Below are 16064 nucleotides of genomic sequence, written 5' to 3'. Positions count from 1 at the left end.
TGGGCAAATCCAGTGTGATTTATAACCTCTGAAAACCTGTTGGAGGGTCAACTATGAGCTTGTTTTGACTCCATGACATATAACGACAGCTAACATACAGCTATGCTTTCTAGTCGTCTTTTGGGGAGGGAAGAAATAGCACTGGAAGAATATAACTCTCAGGAACTGGATTGTAATAGGAGCAAAGAGAGTTATGCATCTAGTTTTAGACTATTCCTCTAGGTACCAGGAGGAATTCCCTAACATTTATACACACAGGGCCCTTGTGGCAGAAAAACCTTTGGTGAGGAAAAGCATGAACTCATGCCTTCTTCGTACTTGATATGAACTTTATTTCCTTAGGCCAAGAGCTTCTGGCATTCCCCAAATCACCTCAGCTGAGAACAATACATCAAGTAACTTAGGGTTTCTAGAGACGACATTACAAAGGTGCTTGTGAAAAGCTCTTAAACTACATACCATATGGAAGTATCCATCATTCTGTAAATGTTTCATGTTTGAAGCATCAAAGAAAGGCATCACTGGCTGTTATTACAGTGACTTGTGGGTTTTGGTAGAGTTTTATATCCCTTTAATTTTTATATATTTCTATTCTTCTAAGTTGTTGTCTACTATTATCCTTTACTTCCAGTGCCCTCTTGGAAAGAGCTCAAGTATTTATGAACATCTTGTGATCACACTGGTTGCTTTAGGAGAAAATACAAATAATTGCCAAAGATGGTCTTCTCTACTGCCTTTCAAATTCCTCATCTACATATTTGCTTTTCACATTGGTTCTGCTCTAAGAATGAATTTTTGTGAAAGTGTGAGTTGTGCTTTGTTTTGTTTTGTTTTTTTCCGCCTCGGCTAAAAAAAATCCCTTTTCCTCACTGTTTTGTAGTAACGGCTCTTTGACGTCAGTGTAGGCAACACTGATCATTAATTTGTTTTGCCTTGTGCTTTTATCTCCCTTAGTTACAGTATTAGAAACAGTTTTGACATCTGAGAGGACAAATTCCACCTCTTCCCTAATGCTTTCTTATTTTTCTTCTTCAGAATTATTTAGCTATTTCTTAGTTATTTGTTCTTCTACACAATTATAATGGGGAGCTCTGGTTAGAAGTGGTAAGAAGTCACACTCCAATCCCAAAGACATGCAGTTCCAATCCACCAGCTGCTCTGTGGGAAATGAATAGGCAATCTCCTGTGATGCAATTTACTGCCTCTGAAAACCCATTGGAAGGTCAGCTATGAGTTCGTTCCTACTCAATAGATCACAACAAAAACAACATACAACGTTAAACTTTCTATCAAACAATAAAAACAAAAACATTTCTGGAATTTTAACTAGATTTACATTGAATTTATAGATTGATCTGGGAAATGATGATGTCTTTACAGTCTCCACAGTTTATGAAATGTTACATTTCTCCATTTATTTGGGTGTTTTGAATATTTTTAGTAAAGTTTTACAATTTTCCTGAGAGAGAGAGAGAGAGAGAGAGAGAGAGAGAGAGAGAGAGATAAACATGAAATACTAACATAGAAGTAATTCTAAACTGATTCTAAACTGAGGATTTGACCAGTGAAATAGGTAACTTGTAACTTGGTAAATTACCAACTTAGTATAAAGTGACAGTCATATTTTTAAAAAATGATTGGAAAAACAATATTTTTTCTTTTGTAAATTTTCACCCAAATCATGATTACAAAAATGTTCTATGAAACTTGTGGTATCTCACAAACAATCTGCCAACCATTTAGTTATAATCTTTCCTACCTGTTTTAGCTTTACAGGCTTTTTTTCAGGCCCTTGACCACCCAGACCCTTCACAGGATTATAGTTATGTAGCAGTGGTAACCACGACCATCAGTCCACTAAACTGTTCTTTTTATTTTTTAAAAAAATGGTTACACAAAATAACATGTGAATGACATTTAAACACCAAAGTAAACGCGGAGAATGAGACTCGCAGATGTCAGACCTTTGTGAAAACAGGAGGAAAATACGCAGAAGTGGTTCCATCAGGCCGGCAGAGATATGAAGTTGGGCTGTGAACCTGAAAAAGCAGAGACACATGGATCAAATTCTAAATATACCAATTGCTGAAAAGACGAGTGAAAAAGCCTTTCATTGTTAAGATTCTCCACTCGAATGGAACCAGTGAATGAAAGTATTGCTCTACATCATTTCGCTGGTCTACTCTTACAGTACAGACATTGTTCTACTTCCTAATTTCACATCTGTTATTCTTCTCTATTCCAAAGGATATTCAAGGTAAAAGTTCCCTGAGTCTTCAGGGACCCATGAGCTTTTAAATGCTCTTACCAAATGGATTTCTGTGTGTGGGTCTTCCACAGAGAATTTTTTTTTTTTAATTCTCATTGACATTATATTTTCTTTTCATATGCAGTCTGGATTCATTGCATATAAACTGTAAGTTATTGACTATGGAGGGTAAAGTAAATGAACTGACATCTATTTACCTTAATTTTGACTTGCAGCCTTTTTTTGATAATAGGGAACAAGTGGAAAGGCATACTATTTTTATTATTTGGCTGATGGTCCAAAAAGAGTGTTGAGATATTTGAGTTGCAATCATCTTTGGGGAAATAGTAGTTCAAACTAGTAAATGGGAAACATTTGAGCTCAATCACTTAGTTTCAAATAATATGGATTTATTAGCTTTCCTATAAGTGATTGTTCTTATCCCAAGATTATAATAATCTGATTTTATGAGTCTAAGTATGCCACACATAAGGTAGAGGCTGTTGAGTTCTCATCTTCCATGAAGGAAATATAGGTTCTTTGGATTCACAGCTAATGCAACATATGTGCAACTAACACCTGCCTTTCAGCAGAAGTTTGTCTGTTGCTATAATGCTAAAGTGTGCCTGACCAAGTCATATTTTCAGTTGCTTTACATGCATCTGAAAGTTGGACAATGAATAAGGAAGGAACTGTGGTGTTGGCAAAAAATACTGAATCTATATCTTGGATGGCCAAAAGAACAAACAAATCTGTCTTGGAGGAAGTGCAGCAGAGGGCTTTTCAGGGCCAAAGGTGGTAAAACTTTGTCTCATATACTTTGAGCATATAGTCAGGAAGCACCAGTCCATAGAAAAGGATATCATGCTGTGAAAACTGGAGGGACAGTGAAAAAGAGAAAGATCTTCAAAGATTGATTAACATAGTGTGGAGTTAAGGGTTTATAAAAAATTTCTAGCCATTGCTTGATTTTGCCATGTGGATAGGCAGATATATGTTAGCAGTTTGTGTTAGCCCAGGAATAGATGGTATACCAATTGACATATTCCAGCTAAAAGATGCTGCTCTGGACGTGCTCACCAAGTTGTGCCAAGAAATCTGGAGAACAACCACTTGGCCAACTGACTGGAAGAGATCTGTATTTGTTCCAATCCCAAAGAAGGATGACCCAAAAGAGTGTGGAAACGATAGAACAATATCATTGATTTCACATGCAAGCAAGATTCTACTGATGATTATCCAAACATGACTGGAACAGCACATCAGCAGAGAACTGCCAGAAGTCCAGGCTGCGTTTAGAAGGGGTCGTGGTACTAGGGATATTGTAGCTGATGTTGGATGGATCTTAGCTGAAAGCAGGGAATACCAGAGGAATGTATATCTGTGTTTCACTGATTATGCAAAGGCGTTTGACTGTGTGGATCATAATAAACTGTGGCTGGCTGACTCTGAGAAGAATGGGAATCCCAGAACACTTGATCGTGTTAATGAGAAACCTATACTTGGACCAGGAGGCAGTAGTCAGAACAGAGCAAGGAAACATTGCATGGTTCAAAATTGGGAAGGGTGTACATGAGGGATGTGTCCTGTCTCCATACCTTTTCAACTGTATGCAGAATAGATTATCCAGGAGGCTGGGCTCTATGAGGAGAAATGTGGGGTCCAGATTGGTGGAAGATCTACCAACAATCTGCGTTATGCAGATGACACAACCCTGCTTGCTGAAACTGAAGAGGACCTGAAGCACCTGCTGCAGAGGGTCAAGGACTGAAGCCTCCAATATGGATTGAAGTTCAATGTCAAGAAGACAAAGATTCTGACCACTGGGCCAGTTGGCAGAATCAGGATGGATGGTGAAGAGATTGAGATTGTTCACAGCTTTAGTTTGTTTGGCTCCATAGTCAATACTCTTGTCACCAGTAGCCAGGAAATTAAAAGACATATTGCCATGGGAAAGTCTGGTGTTAGGGACCTCTCCAAAGTACTGAAGAGCAATGGTGTCTCTCTGGAGACTAAGGTGCGTCTGATACAGGCCATGGGCTTTGCACTCACTTGTTATGCAACAGAGAGTTGGCAATGACCAAGGAGGATAGAAGCAGAATTGATGCCTTTGAGCTGTGGTGCTGGAGAAGAGTATTGAGAGTATCATGGACTGCTAGGAAAACAAACAGATTCATCCTGGAAAGGGTTAAACCAGGTATCTCCTTGGAGGCAAGGATTCTGAGGCTCTGTCTAACATACTTTGGACATGTTGTAAGGAGGGACCGGTCCTTGGAGAGGGACATCATGCTTGGTAGGGTGGAGGGACGGCGCAGGAGGGGAAGGCTCTCTATGAGGTGGATTGATTCAGTGACTGGGATAATCGGGATGGGAGTGTTAGAGACAGTGCGATTGGTACAGGACAGAGCAGAGTTTAGGGCTGTTGTACATAGATAGGGTCACTCTGAGTCGCAAGCGACTCGATGGCACATAACAACAATAACAACATCCACAATGAGACTGAGTAATCTCACCAATCTACAAGGATATTGGCTAGTTGCATCAATACACAAGGAAGGGGATTGTCTAGTCTCAACAATAAACTGGGCAGATTCAGCAGCACAATTAGAACAAACCTCACTGCTAGCAAAGAAGAGAAATCAGGAGAATGTGATAGCCATAGCAGAGAACCAGAGATCTGAAATGAGACAGAGTGGACCTTGGGATTGCTGCCCCCCCCCCCATAGGCAGAACCAGAGTTAAGAGCCTTTGCCCAGGTTTGTCACAAAACTTGAGACTAGAGTGGGGGAGAGCCAATATTAACAGGATTGAGAACTTTGTAACACTAGACTAAAGCCGCGAGGCTTTTCATAAACTGTCCCGACTATATTCTGCTACCAACCTGCATTACAATCTTTTGACTACCCTAATATGGTTCTCTGTGGTCTGTGAGCTACTTCATCAGATTTTGAACCCAGTAAAGCAGTAAGATTGGTACTGAGAAGAGTAAAAAGTGGTACAAGAGAGTGGGGGATGATATGTCTGACCTCATGGGAGTTGGTTTTGTGTTACTGATTCTGTTAACAGTAACAATTCCCTCTTGTGACGTCAGTAAAGATCAGATATGGCTGTCTCCACATGGCACTTTGTCTTTTTCAATATAGTGACTGTAACAATAGGCTACATTGTGAGGATGGCACAGGTTAAGGCAAATAATGTATTGTTCATAGGGTCACTATTAGTCTTAATTGACTCAAAAGCAACTAACAACCACATGATACTGTACAGGTTTCAGCAGAGCTTCTACATTAAGATGGACTAGAGAGACAAGTGTGACCATAAATTTCCAAAAATCACCTAATAAAAATTTGATACATCCCAACAGTCTGAGGTCTGATCTTCATTTGACCATATTGGTGGCATAGGACTAGGGAGAGTTTCATTCCATTGGTCACCAAAAGGGCAGCTATGAACAACAAAATATTATTTTGCTGTTTTGATAGGATGTCATTAAGAATGTTGGCCAAGTTATAGATATGTTATTATGATACTGGACCTATATGTTATCCCTGTAAGATATTTTTATTGGATTTTGAGTAAGGCGATTTGAATCCATTTTGCTATTTAAGTCCAAACAGACTGTAAAAGAACAAGAGCTGCATGGGGAGTGCCATATCTCACCTTTATCAACTTCACAAAGGGAAACTGTCCCCATCCACAGCATCAATAACAAGAAATCAATTCCTATGATGTCAAACATGTCATCCACACCCCTGTGCCTCTTTCTACTCATCTCAACATCAATCTTACTGCTTTGCTGGATTCATAGTCCAATATAATAGATCACAGATCATACAGAACCATACTGGGGAAGTAAAAATGTTATAATTCAGATAAATAACAGAGTACAGCCAAGACAGCTCCTAAAATGTGCACTCAGGCACCTCAGCCTCAAGTCTCATGGCTCTAAGTGTTTCAAGTTTTCAGTTCTACCAATATTGGCATTTCCCCAACCAATGATTGTCCAACAATATTCTCTGTCCTGCCAATATTGGCTTCCCTCCCACATCCAAGATATCATCTCACATATCTATCTCATGTCAGGTCTCTAGTTTGGCCATGGCTGCTGCTGCCACATAAATCATGTCCTATATTTTTCTGCTTCCTCTTTACTGGGTTGGCGAAGGTCTTTTTATTCTTCTCAGGAGTTGGGGGAGGATTCTGATCTTTGTGGCTAGAGCTATTCAATTTATTAAAGAGATTAGCCAATCTTCTTGTAGATTGTTGAGACTGGTCACTCCCTTTGTGGAATGGCAGATAACCAATCCCCATGGGGGATTGTAGTCCTTCTCATCTACATGGGTCAGTCATCCATATCAAATAACGCTAGAAGAGTCAAATTTGAAGATAAACTCCATATAGATCAAAATCAAATCCACCTCCATAGGGTTCTGAGCTTGTAAATCTTTACAAGAGGTGTCTATCTTCCTCCCATGGTATGGGCTGGTGGATCCAAACCCCTTATTATGATTAACATCACAGCATAGAAGACACTAGGCCATCAAAATTCTTTATTCATGTCCAAAGAACACAGGTAAATGCTTTTGCAGCATTTATTCTGTGCTAGGCATTATTTTAAGTTATATGAAATACCTAATTGAGTCCTGGTAACAATCCTGTGAGACAGGTGGTATTGCTATCTTTATTTTAAAGCTGAAGAAAAAGTGGGTAAAGAGAGGACCCACAGTAAAGAATTGGTAGAGCTAAAGTTCAAGCCCAGGCCATGTTGCTCTGTACCTACCACAGTACCTACCTTTCTTTGAGCTTTTCCAATCTTAAAACTATAAAATTAGGTATATGATTTCCATTCACCGTTCCTATAAAATTTAGACTATTTAAAATTACACAACTTTTTAAAAAGTTTACTGTTTACATGACTACTGTACTCATACAGATTCATGGGTACCTTTCTATACTTAAGAGTTATCTCCTAATCTACTTATGTTAAGTAGATTCCAACTCACAGAAACTCCACATCAGTTTTCTGAAGCTGGAAGGTCTGGTGACATAGTAATAGGGGACTGTGCTGCTAGCTTAAAAGCCATACCTCTCTAGCTGTTTCAATCTACCAGCAACTCTACAGAAGAAGGAAAAGTAATCTCCTTCCAAGCAATTTATTGCTTCTGGAAACCTAATGGAGGGTTAGGTATGAGTTGGCCCTGACTGTAGGGCAGTGAGTAAGTTGAGTCTAAATATTTATGGAAGGATATTGTTCAGCTTTCTCTCACGAGGTAGCTGGTGGTTTTGAACTACCAATCTTTTAATTTGCAGCCTGAAATATTATGTACTACACTTTCAGAGCTCTGTAGACTTCCACACGATACCTTAAAATATTCTGCTACATTTAAGAAATAGCTCATGTGTATATTTTCTGTTTCTTTTTTTTAATTATTATTAAATTTTATTAGTTTTAATGAACATTTACAGGGATTTTGGGTTTTCGTTCCTTCATTGCTGCACCATTCTCTCTACCCTCCTCTCCAGTTTGTTCTTCTTCCCCCGCCATCTGAATGTCTGTTTTAATTGTCCAATTGCCACAGTGCTTGTCAAAGTCAGCTCTGATCAATCTCCTTTGTCAGTGTGTCCTTTGCCATTCCCTATCACTCCTCCCCGAGAGAGACTTCACCCTGATTCATAAGGAAAAGGGGATGGCGTATTCTCTTAGCTACTTCCTGCTGAAAAGGGACGCTGTGGGTTTCAGGGTGAAGATCTTCTCTCACTACTCTAAAGGGCCCCTTTGGCAGTAGGAAACACATAGACTATTATGGAGATTGATTTTGGAATTTAGATGCACTGTTGTTAATTGTGCTTAGCCGTATGTGTTCATATCCTTGAAGATGTATCATGGGGGTGTTGCAACCTAGAAGACACAAATTTAACTAACAAGTTATAAGTACATGAGTCAAAAATTATGGAAAAGTAAAAGAAAAGATTCTTTCATTGTTTTACAAACCCTATTTTCTGTTTCTTGTACTAGATTATAAACTGTAAATGGGGCAGATTCAAGTTTTTCTTCTCCTTAAGCACTCAACAAACACTTATCAATTTTATACCCTAAATACCAAAACTCTGCTGACATTCATTAGTAAAAAATATTTCTACAAATTCCATTCTGACTTACATAGTCTGCAAGCAGTTTACACTAATTCTTTTTATGGAACACATAAATATCGACATACCAGGCATTGGTGAAATGAGATAGATTGGCATGGAATATTTTGAATCATATGATCATATGATCTACTATGCCAGAAATGAAATGAGAGGAAAAACGGGTGGGGGAGGCATTCTTGGTTAAAAAGATGATTGAAATCCATCTTGAAATACTATGTTGTGAATGAAAGGATAACATCCACTCAGATAAAAGGAACACCTGTCAATACCACTACCATTCAAATATATGCACCAACAACCAATAGAGGTGGAAACAGGCAATTTCTACCATCTTTTGCAGTCAGAAATCAATTGAACATGCAACCATGTACTAATACTAATGGGTGACTAGAATGCAAAAGCTAAGAATAGAGAAAAGGATCAGTAGTTGAAAACATGGGGCTGGTGACAGAAGTGAGGCTGGAGATAAAATGATAGAATTTTGTACAGTCAATGATTTATCCAGTGCAAACACCTTTTAAAAGAAACATATACTGTGACTATATACATGGACTTCACCTAATGGTCTGCACAGGAATCAGATTGACTATATCTATATAAAGAATCACTGGAGAAGCTCAATATCAGCTGTGAAAAGTACACCAGATTCTAATTGTGGAGCAGACCTACACCCACTTATAGCAAGTTCAAACTGAAGTTAAAAAAAAAAAATGAAATGAAATCCACAAGAACTGAAATTTGACCATGAGTCTATTCCACCTGAATTCCAAAACTATCTCAAGAACATGTTTGAGGCCTTTAACACTAATGAACAAAGGCTATATGAGCTGGGAGGATATCAAGAATATTATCCAAGAAGAATGCAAAAGGTCATTACAAAGACAAAAGAGGAAGAAAAGATTTCAAAGGGCAGGGTGGGAAGACAAAGCAAACTATTATAATGAAATGTGCAAAGAGCTAGAGTTCGCAAATCAAAAAGGTCAAATTTGCTTAGCATTTTTTAAACTGAAGGAACTGAAGAACAAATTCAAGCCTCAAATTGCAATACTTAAAGATGCTATGGGTGGAATACTGGATGACTCAGGAAGCATTAAAAGAAGATAGAAAGAGTACAGAGTCACTCTACTAGAAAGAACTGGCCGACATAAGGTATTTCATGAAACAACTTATGTTCAAGAAGCAATGATGATGAAGGAGGATGTTCAACCTACCCTGAGGGAATTGTCAAAAACCTAGGTCCCAGGAATTGATGGAATGCCAACTGAAATATTTCAGCAAACAGATGCAATCCTGGAAGAGATTATCAGGTTGTGACAAGAAATATGGAGGACAATCACCTGGTCAATTGACTGGATGTGATCCATATTTAGTCCCATTACAGAAAAAGGTGATCCAATAGAGTGTGGAAATTATAGTATGATATCACTACTATTACATACAAGCAAAATCCTGCTGAAGACTATCCAAAAGTGACTGCAATAGTAAATTGGCAAAGAACTATCATAACTACAAGCTGGGCTTAGAAGAGTTTGTGGCACTAGGGACATCGTAGCTAATGTCAGATAGATTGTGGCCAAAAGCAGAGAGTACCAGAGGAATGTCTATCAGTGTTGCATTGACTATCCAAAGGCATTTGACTATGTGGATCACAACAAACAGTGGCAACTTTAAGAAGAATGGGAATCACACAAAACCTTATTGTGCTCATGTGAAACTTACATGTGGACCAGGAGGAAGACGTCAGAACCGAGAAAACACACACACACACACACACACACACACACACACTGCATGGTTCAAAATCAGAAAAGGAGTATGTGAGGAATGTGTTCTGTCTCCAATAACTTTTCAATGTATATGCAATCTGTATTCAAGAGACTGAACTTTATGAGAAGGAACATGGCATCAGGATGGGGAAAGACTCATCAACAACCTGCATTATGCAGATGAAATAGCCTTAATTGCTGAAACCAAAAAAGGCCTGAACCTTTGCTACAGAGGGTCAAGGACTATAGTTTGCAATATGGGTTGAAGCTCAACATCAAGAAAACAAAGATTCTTACCACTGGGCCAACTGGAAGCATACTAATAAATGAAGAAGAGATTGAAATTGTTAACAATTTCAGCTTACTCCATTTAACAATTAATACCCTTGTCACCAGCAGTCAATAAGTCAAAAGATGAATTGCATTTAGGAAAATCTGTTGTCAGAGACCTCTCCAGAGTGCTGAAGAGCAAGGATGACAGTCTAGAAATTAGGGTGTGCTTGATCCAGGCCAATTACTTATTATGCATCAGAGAGCTGGACAATGACCAAGGACAACAGAAGAAGAATTGATGCCTTCGAATTGTGGTGCTAGAGAAGAGTATTGAACATACCATGGACTGCCAAGAGAACTAATAGGTCTGTCTTGGTGAAGGTGAAACCAAGCTGTTCCTTGGAAGTAAGGATTTTGAGACTCCATCTCACATACTTTGGTCATATAGCCAGGAGGGACCAGTCTTTGGAGAAGGATATCATGCTTAGAAGGGTGGAGGGACAGCACAGGAGAGGAAGACCCGGGATGAGATGGATCGACAGAATAACTGAGGTAATGTGGGTAGTTGTGTCAGAGAGAGTGATATTGGCTCAGGATTGAGCAGGATTCAGAGCTAATCATAAGGTCACTATGAGTTCTAGTCAACTCGATGGCACATAACAACAATTCTTTTTAAGTTCACAACTCTAAATTTCTTTTCTCTATGTATCTCACATATCGCACAACACATACGTCCCTGACTATGGTAAGGACCAACCCAAAGGCATGCAATTTGAATCCAACAGCTGGTCCTCGGGAGAAAGCTAGGCAATCACCTCCTATGTGATTTACTGCTTCTGAAAACCTCCTGACTGGTCAGATATGAGTCATTCCTAATTCCAGAGTGCCTAATAAAAACTAAAACACCAATTCTCCCACTCTTTATATACAGCAGGCTGGAATAAACTACCTTTAAAACACCTGTGAGTGCTCAACAGCTAATAAAGACTCAGAGATAAGCATGATTATGGTCACAAGGCAAACTCATTAGCTAGGAATGAGTTTATGACTCCGGAGTGGTGGGAGGGACAGCCCTTTGTGAGTGTTGTGTTTTAAAGACACTCAACATTTCAAAAAGGCAAAGTAATATCTTCAATTAAGAAAATATTTTTATATTTTTAATTTCATTTTGATTGCAAAACAAATTCTTTGTAATTACTCCCCAGAAGGTGAGTTTGTGAAATGCTTGGCTGCCAGCTGAAAGGTTGGTGGTTTCAATCTACCAGTAGCATCTCGGGAGGAAGATGCGAAGTCTCCTCCTGTGATCACTACAAGGTGGACATGACTGGACAGCAGTGAGTGAATTTAGTTGATAGCTTTAGTCTTTCATGGACAAAACAATTTTAAAAAGAAATTGTTGTTGTTATGTGCCGTCGAGTCTCTTGCGACTCATAGCGAACATATGTACAACAGCCCTAAACTCTGCTCTGTCCTGTGCCAATCGCACTGTCTCTGACACTCCCATCCCAATTATCCCAGTCACTGAATCAATCCACCTCCTAGAGAGCCTTCCCCTCCTGCGCAGTCCCTCCACTCTCCCAAGCACATGTCCAAAGTATGTTAGACGGAGCCTCAGAATCCTTGCCTCCAAGGAGCCACCCGGTTTAACCCTTTCCAGGACAAATCAGTTTGTTTTCCTAGCAGTCCATGGTATTCTCAATACTCTTCTCCAGCACCACAGCTCAAAGGCATCAAGTGGAGTGAGGAATTTGACTTTTTTTTCTTATTTATTACATGACTGATACTAGAAGATGCTATTGATATGTGAGCTTTTCCTGCCTTTTCATTTACTTTAAATATGTTAGTGAGTTTAGATACATGGGAGTGCAAATATAGAGCAATCAATAATCACATAGTCATATAGCTACACAGTATTATGAGGAGGTTGTTAAAAGACTCCTAGTGGAAATAAAAAAAGTTGGCTAATTGGTGGTATGATGTTGATGTAAAGATTGTTTTTATTAGATTAAAAAGAAAATTTTTATCTGCTGTTTTTCTTTTCTCTCAGTAAGGTTTGCTTTTTGTGTGCTCCCCCGCCCCCCCCCTTAGACAATGTCTTAAGAGTGCGCTAATTAGAAGTAACATTATATTGTAGAAACTAAAAGATTGTCACTGAGTTTGACTCATTGCGGGCTACTGTCCAAGGAATACTTACCTGTTGAGCAGGGATAGATAAGGGCTGAATCACAGCTGTGGTCACACCTGTCTTTGGAGATGATGATCCAATTGTTAAGGAAACGGAAGTTGTTTTCTTTTGAGCTCTACAAAGCAAGGAGGCAAGTGTTTACTCAGATTATTTTTCTTTAATAAGAATTATTATTGAAAATATGTTCACAGAAATAACTGTATTTCTTTCATCAAATAATTTCAACTGCATGTTCTCTGAAAGGGAAGTCATATACAGTTGTAACAGCAGAGACAGTACACGTACCTCATAAACACATAAAAAAATCAAATATTTGGATAAAAGAAAAGTACCTATATGTAACCTAGTCATCATCAAAGAACATAAATATTACGGAGAAGAAGAATTTTTTTATCCATAAGCAAGTATTTACCCTTTAAAGTTAGTCTTTTACATTGGGTCAAAGTTTTGGTAATCTAGTGTTAGTCTAGCAATTGTTCTTTGTTCTGATTTCTAATTTTGATAAATTATGAGAATCTTGGAAATTTTATCCTTTTTAGTGCATAGAAGTTTGTGAGGAATAAGGAAAGAATTAGCATGAGTTGGTTTCTAGGTCCAGCTTTGCCAAAAGTGGCTGAATGGACTATCTCAAGTGACTCATGTAATCTCACTAAACCTGAGTTACTTATTTGAAATCAGAAGTTGCAAAGCATATGACTGTATAAGGTCTCCACAGCATTAATATTTGATGCTGAATGGATGTAATTGTTAGGGATATGCTAGTACGTTAAAGAGATTTATTAGTTTAAGCCTTTAGTATAAAAGTATTAGTGATGTTTTCTGCAAATTTTCTGGAGATTTTGTTTCAGTTTTGTAAAATTGTTATTATCGCTATGTGCCATTGAGCTGGAACCAACCCATAGCTGACCTTCTGGTGGGTTTTCAAAGACAGTTAATCACACAGGAGGAGACTGCCCATCCTTCTCTCATGGTGGGTTAGAAAGGCGTGCCTTTGGGTCATTAACATTTTACAAATAATCTTTGTTTTTGAAGGAAGAAGTTGAATTTTGTGATTTTCTTGTGTCAAAGGTTATTGCTTGCTTAATAGGATTGTTGTTGTTGTTGATTGCCATCGAGTCGAGCACGACTCATAGTGACCCTATATACAAAAGGCCTGAAGCCTTTCTTTAACTATCGTCATATATCAAAGTTCATAGTGTCTAGAAGCATGATGTTTAGGAAGTGGATGCTGCTCCTGCTTCCAAAACTGACTTAAACTGGGAGCTCCACCAAACACTGTCCACCATGGGTAACTGTTATGGAATTTGACACCCCAATGGCACAAGGTTAAGCATCACAGCAACCCCAGATACCTCTTTCAGTATATTGACAGAAGAGTGCTATACTACTTAGAAGAATGTTCCTCCAAATTACTAACAACCGACTTTTAAATAAAAAGGCCCTCCCTGAGGTCATTGTGACTCCAGACAAGAGGCTTAAATAAAAAACAACCAACCTGGTGTGCTGTTGTTCTTATGTGCCATTGAGTCACCAGCGATGTATAGCGACCCTATGAACAGCAGCTCTGAACCCTTCCCTGTCCTGTGCCTGTCTCACTAATTCTGACACACCATTTTTCAATTTCTAACAGTAAATTGGTCCTTGTTTTCATTTGAGTAATGATTTAACTGATTTTATTCTCAACATAATTTCTCTTGTTTTGTACATGACTAATCAGCTGTCTTTGAAACTAACGTTGCAGGTTAGATTTAGACATTTTGATTTTGGTAATTGCAAACTTCAAATTGGTAAGTATAAAAATTTATATCAACTTTAAATATTTGCTCTTTGACATTAGCCACGTTTTTCCTTCAAAGCACAACATGCACAGCTTTTATGCTGTCGTTCTTTACAATAAGGATAGTTGATGGTGGAGTGGGCACTTACTGTGGCATAGCTCCAGGTTTTGATTTGAAAGCTAAACTTTCACTGTCAGAATCTGATGAACTGGCACCTGGGAGAACATGAAATAAAAAAATAAAGTCAAGAATTATATGGTATATCTAATCATTTCAGATTAGTGTCATTCATATAAAAATAACATATTGTCTTATTTTTTCTATACTACACAATAAAATACAGAATATTCAGTGTATTTTTATTGAGTCTGTGCTTTCAGAATTAATTTAGAAGCATTATTATAAAAAAACCTTCTTCATAGTAATATATTTTTAAAGCCAGATTTATCATTACTTTCATTTTATATCACTTTGACGATCACTATTTATGAAATAAGCATGTGTGTGTGTGTGTGTGTGTGTGTGTGTGTGTGTGTGTGTGTAAGAGAGAAAGGGAAGGAGAGAAATGTACATGGTTATAAATTTTATGATTTATCAGATTATATTAAGTGAATTATTGTTTTCAGTCGTCATTAATCAAGAGATGCTTCCTGAGTTTTGGCTATCGTATAATAGCTTCATTTTTGCATAAAAGAATCTATGATTTTTTTTATTCTCTTCCAAGTTTATTTGGATCATTATTGTTCATGAATTAAAGGTCATCTTAAAGCAAGTTTGTGTTCAGCTACTAACCTAAATGGTGGCCATTCAAATCCACCTAATGTCACTCTTATGGCATTGCAAAAGAGAGGCCTAGAGATCTTATTCACAAAGATTACAGCTAAGAAAAAAAATCCTATGGAGTTCAATTCATTCTCCTGTGTAGCACATTGGGTCACCTGGCATAAGTTAAAATCAACTCAATGGCAAAACATTTGGGTTTGGTTTTATAAGATTTGTAGCCAAAAGGTAAGTAGCATTTTTAATGTTACCATATTTTCATCATGAAATTTAAGTGACAAATTTAAAATAAGTGTAACAGATAAAGTATACAATGGTGCTACTTTTAAGAGCTATATTCACTCATTAACTATGCAGATGGTGACACATTTCTAACCTTAATGTTTATATCTTCTGGGAGGAAATTTCCCATTTTTTTAAGGAGTTTTTCCCTCCCAAATGAATGTTAAAATATGTTAAAAATTTTTGTTTCTACCTCAGTTTTGTAGCTTATTATTACTTAATGTTTTGTTAAATAAATTATTTATTAGCAGAAGAAAAGAGCTATAATCACCTTGAGTTATTTAAATCATATATTTATTGATATTTTAGTAGAAAAATAATGTACTTAGTCCCAATGTGTATATAACAGGGTTTCATCCTATCAACCTCATCTAAGTAATTTTTAATTTAAGTTGAATACCTCATTAAAAAAAACTCCCTATTTTCATTATAATTGCCTTTTATTTCTATATAATATATATATTAAGATGTAGATCTTGCATCACCTTTGACCGATAAATATTGCGACTATACTTCAGAGACACCGATCCCAACATAAGGAACTACCATCAGCTGATGTGTTTGAAATCACAGAAGCCATGGAAGCTTCATATATAAGT

At 37.7% G+C, this 16064-nt stretch overlaps 1 protein-coding gene across 1 annotated transcript in view; it reads right to left on the bottom strand.

Moving 5' to 3' along the window:
- Nucleotides 1-16064, bottom strand: part of PALLD (palladin, cytoskeletal associated protein) — a 672347-nt gene that overhangs the window by 351003 nt on the left and 305280 nt on the right. Inside the window, exons 3-5 of the mRNA XM_006896661.1 lie at nucleotides 14552-14618; nucleotides 12635-12740; nucleotides 1965-2039 (exon numbers count right to left, since the gene is read on the bottom strand). Coding sequence (XP_006896723.1) covers nucleotides 1965-2039; nucleotides 12635-12740; nucleotides 14552-14618 — 248 coding nt within the window. The remainder of the gene's footprint in view (nucleotides 1-1964; nucleotides 2040-12634; nucleotides 12741-14551; nucleotides 14619-16064) is intronic.

Source organism: Elephantulus edwardii, unplaced genomic scaffold (genome assembly GCF_000299155.1).
Source record: "Elephantulus edwardii isolate Elephantulus edwardi_28Jun2011 unplaced genomic scaffold, EleEdw1.0 scaffold00188, whole genome shotgun sequence".
NCBI lineage: Eukaryota > Metazoa > Chordata > Mammalia > Macroscelidea > Macroscelididae > Elephantulus > Elephantulus edwardii.
The sequence above is the reverse complement of the archived record's forward strand: the minus strand, read 5'-3'. Positions and strand labels throughout refer to the sequence as shown.